This window comes from Lissotriton helveticus, chromosome 6 (genome assembly GCF_964261635.1).
Source record: "Lissotriton helveticus chromosome 6, aLisHel1.1, whole genome shotgun sequence".
Lineage (NCBI taxonomy): Eukaryota > Metazoa > Chordata > Amphibia > Caudata > Salamandridae > Lissotriton > Lissotriton helveticus.
Window position 1 is genome coordinate 1268273665 of NC_136067.1, and position 14655 is coordinate 1268288319.

Genomic DNA, 14655 nt, shown 5'->3' on the forward strand with positions numbered 1-14655 from the left:
CCAAAGATGAGCATCAGAAGAGTGAGTGAGATTCAGGGGAATAATGACATTTGTTAGTCCTGACCAGTCTTACTGGCGTTCCTAATAAGCAATACAAGGCTTTGGTTTTCTATAACGTTAACCTAAAAGCATCCTCCTCATACAAAAAAAAATCTATGCTTCACAAAAAGTTGCACTTTTGAAAATGTGAGCAACTTTTTTTTTTTGGGGGGGGGGGGGGGGGGGGGGGGTTAAGGGGGGGGGATGCTGCCCGGGTTTATTTTTGGTCCCAAACCGACCCTGGAGTCGTTGGGTCGCCATAAAACCAGCGTTTGTGCCAGGTCAGGTGACTTAAGTCGAGCAGTGGAGTGTGTTGACCGAAACTAGCTTTCTGGGCTAAGAAGAACACGCTTAACAATCAAAAGGCAAGAAAACTGACCCGAGGCCCCAGGCGTGGTGCGTTTCCTTTGTTTTTAACTTAACTACGCGTCACCTGACGTCGTCATGTGAGGAACACGCTCAGGAGGAGGAACCGGTCCCGAGACCAGGAACACAAAACTGAGGGCACCCGACACAACGAAAATTTCGACACTACCGACGGGGATCCGGCGCTGACTGCGTCTGCTGCAGTAAGAATGGGATTATCTGCACGGTATATCCCTCCGCCTACCGCGGTTCTTCTCGCGCTGCTACTGTCGGCCTCGCTGGCCGGTGGAGACAGCTACGAGCCTACATGGGAATCTCTAGACTCCAGACCCCTCCCGAGCTGGTATGACGAAGCCAAGTTCGGGATCTTCATCCACTGGGGAGTGTTCTCTGTACCCAGCTTCGGAAGCGAATGGTTCTGGTAAGACGACCCCATATGCATCATGGGAAGTGTAGTCCGTATTGTGCTTGTGTGGCACAGTCGCAATAGTGACGTGTAATATATTTCCCCTGACGTCAGTGGTAAAACGCTCTGGATATTCGTTAGAAAGTGTAGTGTGAGTACACTTTGTGCATAGTTAAGTAACTCATTATTGAATTGAATTAAACAGCCCGCTGTTATGCCTCAGGCGCTAGCTTGACACGTCCGAGTATGGATTGGTGGAGGCTGATGGGAGCGTCATCACGCCTGACAATGCTTGGGATACATGTTGGATACATTTCCAGTATACTGGAAAGGAAGCTAGGGCTGGTGTTGGTTAGCGTTGTCCCTTATCTTTCTCATAGCATTCCATCAGTGCTTTTAGTGCTTTTGGGGAGGGCAGCATGAATTAGGCTGTAAAAGAAGCAACGGTAGGGTGACGAGAATTTTAAATACCAAAACCGGGACATTTCATAAAAAATAGAAGGATTACAATTTTACTTCAACTGAGTACACAGAATGACCGTGCTTTTCAGCAGAGTATTACAGAAGAGGCAGTAAGAACATAAATAAAATGCACGTTTTAAAATCAATAGCATGTCTGTTAATTAAATTACTTTCTTTATAATATCTGATAACTATGCCTGATTTGGAAAACATAAAATGGCACCGCCCACCGTTTTTAGTCGACCCTCTCTAAAAACTGGGTCATGAGCAAAATTTCCTAAAATCTGCCGGGACAGCTGGTGAAAAACCCGGACTGCCCCGGCTAATCTGGGACGCCTGGTCACCCTAAGCAAAAGGCACAAGCAGGCCAAAGGAAAAGAAGTAATAAAAACAGGCATTATTGAGTGTCCTGTTTCCAAATGGTGTTATTTTGAGCCTCATGCTAGATTAAATTGAAAGCACGCAAGGAAAACAGGCATTTGCAATGCAATAGGTTTTGCATTTGTTAAAGTTAAAGCTGTTGGTGTTGAAATTAACAATGTTTTTTACTTTTGTTTTTAGGTCAGGCCTAGCGACCACGCGCATGCTCTGCGAGGCATGCTGTTCTAGATTATGCAGTAGAAGCCCCGTCCACTCTCCGCCCATATTTGTCATTGGCTTGTGCCAGTGTCCGTCTTAAATGCAGGCTTCTGATTCATAAATAGACTTCTTAGTCCCTCCTTGCGCCCCGCCTTGTCTGCATTTGTTACCGCCCGTAACAACTGGACCTTTTACTTGGCTTGTTACATGGTCTGCATTGTAAGTTGGTGAGCTTTATTTTGTTTATTGACACTGATGGGGACATTGGCGGCTGCTTTTTTTTGTATTTACACGCTGAGCGTGGCGCCCGCTTTAGGGACACTGCGCTCAGTTTAAATCTTATTTTTAAAACTTTGATGTAGCGCGCGGCACACGCTCTCTTTATTTTTTTTTTTAACTTTAATACTGAGCGCCGCACCCACTTTCAGGCACACCGCACTCGGTTTAGCTATTTAAAAAAAATATAATTATGAGTGCGGCGCTCGCTTCACGGACACCGCGTTCTGCAATACAATGGATATTGTTTTTGCAAAACTTTGAACTATTGGTATTGTAAATAACAATGCCTTTTAATTTTGTATTAAATGCATTGCCATTTACAATGCCGATAGCTCAAAAAATCTCAATTGCAAGACCTATTGCATTGTAACTGCTTATTATATTTGCAGTGGAAGTAATATATTTGCATAGCACTGTTGCCAATGATATAAGAAAGCAAAAGTAGAAAACATTGTCATTTTTAAGGCCAACAGTTCTAACTTTAAGAAATGCTAGAGCTATGGCATTGGAATTGCAGGCAGTCTTGCATTTGTTGGAGTTGGAGTTGGAGTTATTGGCATTCTAAATGGCAATGTTTTTTACCTAGCCATGTTGCATGGTGCAGTACCATATGTGGCCAAAAGAGGTGCCATTGCACCACTTTTGGTCACATATGGTACTGCACCCTGCAGAAGATATGGCAAATCCACCCTACCCATAATGCATTGAATGCAAGACAATACCACAAGTACATTCAAATAGCTATGTCCATATATACAATTAGTAGCTTTGAAAGAATTATTATATTAAATCTGGATTAGGTTATACTCTGTGTGGAGCTGATAAAGGGAAATGTATAGAAGGTCTCATATAAATGTGAGATGTGCTTGTGAGTAAAGTAACCACTTCCAGCCTTGCTTAGGTCCAAGAGCGTGTTCTGCCTGAAGCCCTTTAAGAAAATAGTGCCATGAGACTGTTATTAAAACCTAGGGAGTAACAACACATAACGGGGTGTCCACATGGGAGGTTTCAATAAGAGACAAGGCGGTATTAAGGAAGGACTACTAAGCCTATTGACCAATGAAAAGCCACCATTTACTGAGGACAGGTACCAGGAACCTATTAAAAACATGAGCGGAAAGTGGGGGAGCTTCATGCCCATATCCTAAATACTGGTATATAAAACAAGGGAACCCGTATAGGTAGCGAAGGACCTCGGGTAATTAGAATTATAAAGCTAACAAAGGTCCAAGGCTTATTTTGAATATCATGCAGAATAATAAGCACAGGCTTCGAATAAGAACTGTGTCTTTACCTCCAATGTCCAGCCGGACAAGGACATTGGAGGTAAAGACACAGTTCTTACTCGAAGCCTGTGCTTATTATTCTGCATGATATTCAAAATAAGCCTTGGACCTTTGTTAGCTACATATCCTAAATACAGCATGACTCGAAGAGACAGCGCAAGCGCTGTCTAGGAGAGACCTGAAAATGAACGCTATCTTTTTACATTTTTTTAAATCCACATCTATTTATTAAAAATAAATGTAAGATAAACTCATTCTAAATGCTTTTATGATGCAGCATCTAAATTAAAACTAAGTTTATTCATTTTTTTAAATATTTCTTTTTATTGAAACAAACATCAGCAATAAGTTACATTACAGAGGATAAGGCACGGTAGCTGAGTACACTCCATGGGGCCAAAGTAAAGAAAATATCCAAAAACATGTCAGAATTTCACGGGGAGGGGGTTTCATCTGGGATTGCGTTTACTGGTGGCGTACAGATGTCTCCCTGGAACTGTTCTGTGACTCCCAAATCAATGACCGTTTCTGAGGGCGTCCCCTCGCTAAATATGTAGTTTTCTCCCTGAACATACACCAGTCCAAGTTGTTTTCCCACTCTACCAATGAGGGGGGCTGTACTGCCCCTCACAGCTGGGCTATATTCCTTTTGGCAATCATATACCCCAGCGTGACCCACTGCGTCTGTGAGTTGTTTAGGTCCGTAGGCTCCCATATATTAAGCAAACACCTTCGTGCCTCCGGTAAGAGGGAAACTCCAAGTACTCTGCATATAGTGTTATGTATATTGCGCCAGTATGTGGTGACCTGCTCACATTCCCAAATAATATGCATAAATGTACCAACCAGCCCACATCCCCTTTTACAAAGCCCTGAGTCTGAAAGTCCCATATGTACTAGCCTTGGTCCTGTAAGGTAAATCCTATGTAAAATCTTAAGTTGTACAAGCCTCAGGCGAGATGGGATCGCGACCTCCCTAGGGGAAGACACCGCTGTCTGCCAGTCTTCCTCGTCTAGCTCTATTCTGTCTTGCAACCACTTATCTCTAAGCGCCTCTAGGGAGTCAGTTCTGCGATTAATCAACTTTTTATATGTTAGAGAGATTGTTTTATCCGGAAGGTGGCCGTCAAATATCCTATCCTCCAGAGGGGAAGCCTCTGAAGGTTCTGCCTCTCCAGGCAGCCATGACAGAAGGGCATGCCGTACCTGACCATACCGAAAGTACTCCGATGGGGCAAGTTTATACTCCGCCTGCAATTCCTGGAATGATTTAATCTTCCCCTTCCTCCAAATATCCTTAACCACAGAAATGCCTATGAGGTCCCACCTATCGAAGCCCTCAGTCTTCCACAGCTTACCAAGCATTTCAGAGTCCCAGAGCGGAGTGGCCATTGTCAATCTATTTCTCCATCCCAAGGAGGCCGTAGCCGCATGCCAGACATTCACAGAGTGCTTAATGGGACTGTCAATGGCACTCCGTTGGGGCGGGAGTATAAGGCCCTATTGTAATTGTTTCCTGGGAGAAGCAGTTTATCCATGGCGTATCCTGGGTCATAAACCCGGCCATAGGTGCCGTGGTTAATTGCTGCTAGGTGGGCTGCCCAATAATATCTTTTAATATCAGGGAGGGCGATACCTCCATTGTACCAGGAAAGAGTCAATTTGTGTAAGGCAATGCAAGGTCTCCCCTCCCACAGCAAACTACGTTGCAAACTCTCAACTTCACAGAAGTAACTAGAGGGCACCACATCCAAGGAATTTTGCAAAGCATAAATAAAGCACGGGAAAAGCCATCATCTTGAACAATGCCGCTCTACCCAATAAAGAAAGAGGAAGCTTCTTCCAGTTGGATATATCCCTCCTGAGCCTATCAAGAGGAGGCAGGAGATTCCAAGAATACCTAATTGAGGGGTCCAGAGACACAAAGATCCCCAGGTATTTAAACCCTTTTAAACTGACTTGTATAGGGCAGTTCCTGGGAGGTACCGGAGGGTCACCCCGCAAAACAAACAAGACAGACTTACTCCAGTTGATCGATAGGCCAGAGTTCCTCCCAAAGGAGGCAAGAACGTCAAAGACCACAATCAAGGATGTACGAGGGGAGGCCAAATAAAGTAAAATACATCAGCATATAAGGAGATACGGTCCTCCCACTCTGGAGACCACCACAGACCCTTGATCGAAGGCTCCCATCGCAACCAGGCGGCCAACGGCTCCATAGCCAGTGCGAAGAGAAGGGGGGACAGCGGGCAACCCTGTCGGGTTCCCCTTCCCAGCAGAAAGGCAGATGATACCTTGTTATTCACTACCACTTGTACGAGGGGCTCCGAATACAACAGCCGATGAATCCAGGGCCAAACCCAAACTTAGCCAATACCGCCCACAAATAAGGCCATTCAATCGTGTCAAATGCCATAGTTGCGTCCAATGACGTAATTATAGCCGGCTCTCGCAGTGCTTGGGCCCTAGCCAAAACTCCATGTAACCTACGCAAATTCAAGGCCGTATTTCTGTGGGGCATAAATCCTGACTGGTCGGCATGCACCAGCTCAGTAATAACCTTAATCAACCTATTCGCCAATACTTTGGCCAAAATCTTTGGCTCTCCATTAAGCAGTGAAATGGGTCTATATGAGGCACAGCTGGTCTTGACCTTACCCTCCTTGTGTATCACTACTATCGATGCGACCCTCTGATCTCTTGGGAGAGCCCCTACCTCACGGGACTCCACAAACATTTTCCTCAAATAGGGCGCAAGGCGATCCGGTCTAAGCTTGTAAAGCTCCATAGGGAGACCATTAGGGCCTGATGCCTTGCTGGAGTTCAGTGAGCGGATAGCTAAAGCAATCTCGTCTGTCGTTAGGTCACTATCCATAAAACTTTTATCCTCTGTGGAAAGATGCGGGAGTTGAATATCTCGAAGTAGCAGATGAGAACCAGACTCCGGGTAAGGAGAGATCGAAGTATACACCGTCTGGAAGTGTTTGGCAAATTCATCCACAATACTCTGTGGGTCTATAAGCTTTTCCCCCTCCACCGTCAACAACTCAGGGACCAGTCGACTAGCCCAGTCCTTCTTATCCAGCCAAGCAAGGAGTTTTCCAGCCTTATCTCCCAAATCATAGAGCCTACCCTGCTGCTCTCTGCCAAGCTGCTTCGCTCTATCTGTGACCAAATTTTAGTAGTCGTGCTGTTTTTGACGCAACTGGTGAAGTTTACTTTGCGTCCCCTCCAGTTCAAGTCCATTTCCAACCCTTCAATCTCAGTCTCCAACTCAACCACCTCCTTCTGTTTCTCCCTCTTGACTCCATCTATTAATGATAACGCCTGGCCCCTAACAACCATTTTCAAAGCCTCCCATAGGGACAGCGAGGAGGAGACCGAACCCTCATTTGTGACAAAATATTCTTCTATTTGGCCATGGGTTTATAGGGGCCACTCGCCCCGCGGAACTACTATTCACCACTACGTGAATCCAAAGTGGAGAATGGTCCGATATCCCTCTAGCCAGATGATCGACTCTCATTACATAAGCAGCCTGGGCCGCCGGCACCAGACAATAGTCCAGGCGCGAGAGACTGTTATGGACTCCAGACTGAAAGGTATACTGCATACTATCAGGATGTAACAGCCTCCAGCAGTCAACCAGACCCATTGCGTCCATAAAATCAGGCAACCACCGCATCGTTCCCCCAATCTCTCGAGGAGGATGTCTGTCCGCCATACCAGAGACGACCACGTTAAAGTCGCCTCCCAACAATAAAAGGCCGTCTGGGAGCGAAAGGAGGACCGACCCCAAGTCCGTAAAGGTTGTACTATGAAGCCCTGGTGGGACATAGACGGAAAGGAAAGTCACGAGGTGACCCTCCCACCTACCCGTGACCCCGCTGTATCTACCCCTACCGTCCTCCCAAACAGAGGTAATTGACAATGGGAATATCTTGCGGACCAACACCCCCACCCCTCTAGAACCTGTTGTAAACTCCGAATGTGCGATCAATTTATAACCCATTCTATGCAGTGCGTTGCATAAGTTGCCAACTAGATGCGTCTCCTGCAGTAGAACCACGTCTGGCCCCTGCCTTTTAAGAAATTAGAGAACAACACTCCGCTTGATTTTTATCCCCCAAACCGTTAACGTTCCAATTCAATACTTTTATATCCCTACCCCCCATCGTCCACCCAGCGCCACCTTCCACCCTCTTCATGCCATGTGTACAGGAAAGACATAATGCTGATGAACACTACAAACCTGAAAACATAAAAAACTAACGTTCCCCCCCGATTCCCCTCCACCCAGCTGCCCTGCCCATTGGGCTCAAAACTGCCCGCTGAAAACTACAGAGTGCCTGTCGCCCCTAACACTTCAAAGAAAGAAAAAATTGGAAGAGGATCTTGTTTTGCCACCCCGGCCCCGAACCCCTAATACAACAGCAACACCCCCGTGCCCATAGGTGCATCAAAGAGCAGCAACATCACGGCAGGTTTTTCAGAATCTACTCGGACCCCAATACATTACTATACGTAAATTGCACCATAAGGATCAGAGGCCTTCTCATTCCTGTTCCCTCTCCGCATCCCCCTCCGCTCGAACCGGCGAGTCGGTGCCATCCCGAGGGAGGGTGTCCAACCAATCAGTCACGATATCTGGATTGTCAAAAAACCAAACCTTCCCACGTACCTCCACCCTCAACCGTGCAGGAAACATCATGGCATATTTCAACCTTCTATCCCTCAGTTTCTTTTTACCTGCTAAAAAGTGCAACGCAGTTTCTGCACTGTCTACGTGAAGTCCGGGGAAAAGGAAAGAGTAGAGTTCTCAAACTGGACGGGGCCTCCGATTCTTGCCGTCTGTAGGATAAGATCTCTGTCTCTAAAGTTGAGAATTCTGGCAATCATAGGTCGGGGTGGGGCCCCGTGCCGCGGCCTCCCCCCGGGCACCCTGTGCGCACGCTCAATAGTGAAAAAATTATTGAGGCCTTTAGGTTGAAGATGTTTAAGGATAATGGTCTCCACGAATAAATCGGGGGAAGGCTCCTCCGACCTCTCAGGCACCCCCAAAATGCGGATGTTGTTTCGCCGGGCCCTACTTCCATACTCATCCAGCTTGCGTTCCGTCAATTCCTGAAAAGATTTAAGCATACGCACATCCTGCTGGAGCTGGGACACATCCTCCACCAGACTGGTGGCTTTAACATCAAGCGACTTGACCTTTTCATTGACTTTCGTTAGGTCAGCTCGTATGAGGTTCACTTCAATCGACACAGTGTCCAATTTAGCATCAAGTGTCACCATTTGTTGTCCCAGTGAGGATTTAACCCCATCTATGGCTCCCATAACATCATGTAGCGTAATTTCACTCCCTCGGTCCGACAGCACACCCACCGTCGCGGTAGGTGAACCCATTACGGATGGGGAGCTTTTACCGGTCCAACTTGTTGGATTGCACTGGCTTCGAGGCCCTCTGTCCCCTGGGGGAATGTTTCTCTCCGTCCTGCCTGGCAGCCATCGCACGTACCCAGCGGTCCCCAAGTACAGTGTCCCTCTCCGGCAGTTCACACCGACTCCTCCACTCCACAGATTGCAGGCCTCGTTTCCTTTAGACCATATCCAATGCAAAACCCCCGTCACGGGGGAGGGGGGGGCGGTCTCCCCTTGACACTTCCTCTATAACTCAGTCAGTCCTGCAATTCTACACCCCGCCAGACTCATACACCTGGGTCCCGCAACAGACAATGCCTGCGCAATCTCTTCTCACCTGGCGGGCCGATCTCTCACACTATTCAATGCCAGGGAGTTCACGCTCGTGGGCAAGCGCAGCGACCTCCTCTCACTGTTCAGCGCTGAGCCCCCCAGAGCATCACCAAATGTCCAGCAGCACAAACGTCTTCTCAGAGAGAACCGAGGCGGGTGGAAGCCACCACAACTCCCCAGCTCATCCCCACTACACCTCACAGCTGCGGGCCTTCCTTGGCGTCAGAGCAATGTCCCATTCAGAGCCCACACACAGCAGGACCGCCACCATTCACGAGGGGGAGGCCCACACTGCAAAGCCCGACCCCCACTCACCTCCCCAACCAGCTCAGGCTCCAATGTAGCGGCTCTCCCATTTCCAAGGTCCCAGGGCCCTGTTCTCACAATGGGCCGTCCTAGAACCACAGCCAGATGAGAGGGAGGGCCGCAGTGTTGAACCCGCCCGCGTGCCCCCCTTCACGCAGTGACCACACCGGTAATAAGGCGTCCAGGAGACCCCAATCCGCAACTCCTGATGCGGGCCGAGGCTCCAATTTGCATGAGCCCGGCACTTCCCCACACCACAAGCTGCTCTCGCTCCACGGTCGGTGGGGGGGGGCTCAAGGGTCTCCACTGCACACATGCAGGCACTCAAGGCTGCCTCCGCTCCTGCGAGCCGCGCTCTTAGCGGATCCAACCAGCGACCTCTACGACAGGCTGCTGCTGTTGTTGCACTCCGGGGCGGGTGCAGCAAGCACTCAAGTCCCCGGTCTCCCCCCTCCGCAGGCCGGAATTTAAACTTGGCTCAGTTTCATCACAGCGCGGCCCCGGACTCCCAGAATCGGCCCCATCCGCACCGCTCGGTCTCAGCTATTGCGTCCTGGGCAGGATATGTCTCAGGATATCCGGGCCGGCTGACGGACTCGGCGGAGCCGAGAGTCTACGCAGCCATCTTGGGTCGTGTCGTAGCTCCTCCCAATGAACACTATCTTAATGTACGATGATTGCAGCGGAAAGAGTAAAAACGATTAAATGCATAAGGCTAAACAAAATCTAGATAAATGTTCAAATATGTTAAAACCGGTCTTCTGCTGTCCGTGACTAAAGATTATGTCTAACAGGGGTTTATGGTGTTTGGCATAGCATTGTTCCATGATCTCGCTGAAACAATATGCCTCCTGTGCAGATGCCTTCCTGCCATCTCTTGCACTTACATGATGAACTCCTAATATAGACCTTGAATTTGCTCTGTACACTGGGCTCATCTCTTTGTGCACTATCTTGTTAGAATTTCCACAATATTCTTTGCTCCTTGGGGCATGTCTTTATTATAAAATGCTTCATAATTGTATAATATGTTAGACCTTCTTAAACTGTGAATAGGTAAAAATGCTAATAATTCACAATCATTCAACCTGTTGCTGTAAGGAAGGGTCACCACTCTAAGCCTCTGGAATGAGAATGCAGAGGTGCTGCTATGGCTGGGAGCAGGAGACTTGTACCACTAAATAATACACTGATGTATGCATACATGTCAATGCCAATAGACCCAATTCAGGCTGACTCCCTCTTGAAATTGCCTCTGCTTCAAAAGGCATTTTTAAAAAGAAATTTAAATTGTACAAATTGCTTGGGAGTCCCCGGCTTCCAGTAGTGATACAGTGGTGGTCCTCAGGAGTCAAAAGTTTGGGAACCACTTGTTTAGGAGATACACATTACACTCATCTTAGACACTCTTTAACCGCATGCGTGCGGGCGGAATTCCGCTCGCACGCTGAGAATTTGTAAAGCGCATGTTACATGACGAGCTGGGCTCGTCATGAGCGTGCGAGGAGGCTACCTCATGACGAGCCCAGCTCGTCATGAGCGTGGAAGGGGTTAATCATCCCAAATGCTATTGAGCTGCATGGAAGCATTGCTTGACCTCTTTCTCTATAGTGAGTAAAAGGCTAGTCCTGGGGACCCTTTGGCTTGCACTACCTTACTCTGGTGTTTGACTGCCTTCAGTTTCAGAAGAACCCTTTTGAAGTAAGATATTTGCAAATATTTGCTCCAGTTAAATCTGGTGTGCTCAAAAAGACAAAACATTATACAATACAAGGCCCACGGTGCAATGCAAGACCAATGCTATTACAGCCCAGGTGCAGACATGATCGTCTTGATACTGCTTTGTTGGATTATTTTCAAAACATCTTTTTGCTAGCGTCATTGTTCGTTTCCCTGATGTGTTTAAATTGGTAACAAGACTGTTTCAGTATCTGAAGGGAGTGCTCCAGATCTGCTTAGCCAGTCCAAGCTTTTTGACAGCAACCCCTTGATGTCTGGGATTTGAGGTTTAACGTTTCGAGATTATTGCTAATTTGTGCATACAGTTAATGGAACTGTATAGTTTTGATTTTTAAGTACCTCCTATCACACAGTTCAAGCTGTCTGTTGGCAAAAAGGCATAATGTCAGCTTGGAGTAGGCTTATAGCCTGTCCATTGGATACTATTGGTTGGCTTTACTGTCACCCAATTGCTTGCTTCTCATTTATTAGCTGTGTAGGCTTTTCTTCCTCATCTTGAGTTTGTCTATCCCCTAGAGCATGGACACATTTCTTTCTCATTCCTGTGCTTCTCCCCACCCATTCCACGTTGCGGTCTCTTACCTGTTGCTGCTCCCTTTCCACCCTCACCCTCCATGTTGCTCCTGTCCCACCCGCACCCTTTGTGATACTTCCCCGTCTTTTGTGAAGCTTCCCCCCACCTGCACCCTGCGTGTTGCTCCCCCCGCACTTTTAATAAAAGTGCTTGCAGTGCTTGTTTTTTTATTTACCAATCCAACTCGGTAAATAAAAAAAGGGGGTGTTGGCGTCATTTTGTAGACATGCGCATGCATGGTGTGCTCAGCTACAAAATTACATAACGACTGCATCATAGTGCCTTTTTAGGTCTCGGCTAGCCGCGCGAAGCGCGTCTCCGCCGAGCCCCTTTTGTCGGCATGTGTGCTTCCCAGGAGACAGTCCTGGCTGCGCGCATCGCCTTGGAGGCGATTTGAAAGTGACACGCGCACGCGAACGAGCGCTGCGGCCAGGCGCTGGCTCCTGGGAAGCACACACGCATGCGCATACACACACAAGCGGCCACATACATACAGAGATTCCCCCTCCCACACACATACACACGCGCACGCACACAGACACACGAGTGCTGCCCCCCCACCCCCCCTCGCACACAGACACACACACGTGGGCGCCCCGCCCGTAACGCCTCAGCTAGAGACGCCTTCACGGGCCGGACAGAGCCCCACCGGAGGAGAGCCGCCAGATTGCCCCAGGAGCCCCGCCTACGCCCGGACAACAGACAGCACCCCCGACGGCCCGCAGAGCCCCTCGGAGGCCCCGCTCCAGCGCCGCATCTCTTCAACGCTGCCACGAGCCGGACCTACCTCCGGGCCTCTGCTGAGCCCTGCCGGTCCACAGCTGTTCCCCGCATTGTCCGCGGCATCCCGGACCCAGGTACTGTTTAGTGTGTGCTCGAGGGCGCCGTCACGGACTCGAAGGTCCGCCCCTCATGAGATCTGTTTGCAGTTAACCCCTTGCAGGGCACACACGGAGCTCAACACTTCGCCTCAGCAGGAAAAATGAACAGCACATTTTAGTTAAGCCCTAAATCTAATTTACAGTAGAAAATATTTAGGCACAAAATAGTTTGTCACCTCCCGCATATGCACTTCCTGTAAGGAAGCTGATATAGTAGTGGACTGGTTTTCCCTATCCTAGATGAAGAGCCGTATGTTATTCACTTGCCTAATAAATAGTTTAGGCAGCGGCAGGCAGTCACCTTAGTCCTTTCTTTATTTCCATAATACTTGTATCGTGGGTACTCGCTCTTAACTAATACATTCTAGGTCGGCACATCGAAAGCGAACAGGAAGTTTATCTCCCCAAAGTACCCCCAACACGGCAAACTCGTCACTACTACAGTTCAAAACCAGTATTCTGCCTGGCTGTACAATGTCCCCTGACCAGATCTATGCCTAATTCGTGCACGATGATTGTGCCTGATTGATATATGGCCGCGGATTTCTTTAGAGATGATAGGCGCCAGCTGCTATATATATATTTGTTTGCCGTTTTATGTAGGAGAACGCGACCCGAATGTATTGGGGCGATTTACATGAGCACCAGTTACAGTACACAAGGACACGGTCATGTTTTTTGTTGTTAAATTGTTAGTATGTTCCTCAGCTAAACATGGGAAAGAAAGATACCCGATCGTTGGGTATGCAAACTTAGCTGAGTGCAGACGCGGAGACTCGCTCTTTGCCCAAAAAGGATCTATCGTATAACACACTCCTTTCACTTATACATACAGCACACACACACACTCCTATCACTTACACACACTCACAGTCCACACACACACACGCATACACTCTCCTATCATTTAGACATACAGCACACACACATTCACACAAAATAACCCACCCATTATGTTTTGGGAAACTGAAGGCAGTGCATTAAGCTGCAAGTGTGGCTTTGAAAAAAAGATGGCTGCTTGTCGATGGGAGGTACTAAGCCTTGTCGTCTTCAACCTTTAGTAACACCAATACAGACTTAGCTAAAAATGTAATGCAACCCATTGTCATATACAATGCCAATAACTCAAACTTTAATGCTGCGAGACCTATTGCATTGCAAATGCTTGTTGTTGCTTGTTTATTACAGCCTTGCTGCACTACATCGGCAGGCCTTGAAAAATAAAAATCTTGCTAGACCTGCTGGTCTAGTAACTTGAATATTCAACTCATCTTAACTGTAATGCGCTTGACTCATATTCTGGTCTCAAAAAGTGTGATCCTAGGCAAACTTTTTGTTTCAGTAAATTGTCTTTTTCTTCATTATCACATTTGAGAGTACTTTCAAATATGTGAGAACAGCATGTCTGCTGTACAATAAACTATTTTGTTTAGTTTAACAGACTAAACATTGCTCCATGTATAATAAGAATTTAGTTCCCATATGGGGTAAGATGAACCCTCACTTGCTCTTAGTTCAGTAATAGCATTGTCATCAGGGTGGGGGCAGAATTGTTTATCAGTTGACATTTAGCTGCTTCGCCGCAGTGCACAAACCGCCGCGGTGCTGGCGAATTTGTCGCATGCGCAGATCGGACGGCCCCAGCTGTCCGACGCACACGCCGACCGTGACGTCGGACAGCCGGGGGCCGTCCGCATGGAAGCGGTTAAAAACTTAGATTTTTAATAAATGTTTTACAAAAGCAAGATGTGGTAGGACACTTTCTTTAATGGACAGCACATTTTCCAGTGAAATGGCCACAAACCGTACCACTGACATGTAGTTTTTCTGATAAAACTATATATCGATAATGTGTGGAAATTGGGTTACAGCAAATATTTATCATTTGCACATCACAAAGTGAAATGTTCTGAATTGTTTTCGTCCTATTCTAGTATTTGTTTCCATCATACTTCCGAATAACAAAAAAGGCTTCCCTAAGTG

The 14655-nt window shown here is 47.5% G+C and overlaps 1 protein-coding gene across 1 annotated transcript in view; it reads left to right on the plus strand.

Annotated features, from left to right (window-relative positions):
* The first annotated feature begins 483 nt into the window (after nt 1–483).
* FUCA2 (alpha-L-fucosidase 2) overlaps nt 484–14655 on the plus strand; it is a 356935-nt gene continuing 342763 nt past the window's right edge. Inside the window, exon 1 of the mRNA XM_078648998.1 lies at nt 484–826. Within this exon, the coding sequence (XP_078505124.1) occupies nt 615–826 (212 nt within the window). The 5' untranslated portion in view covers nt 484–614. The remainder of the gene's footprint in view (nt 827–14655) is intronic.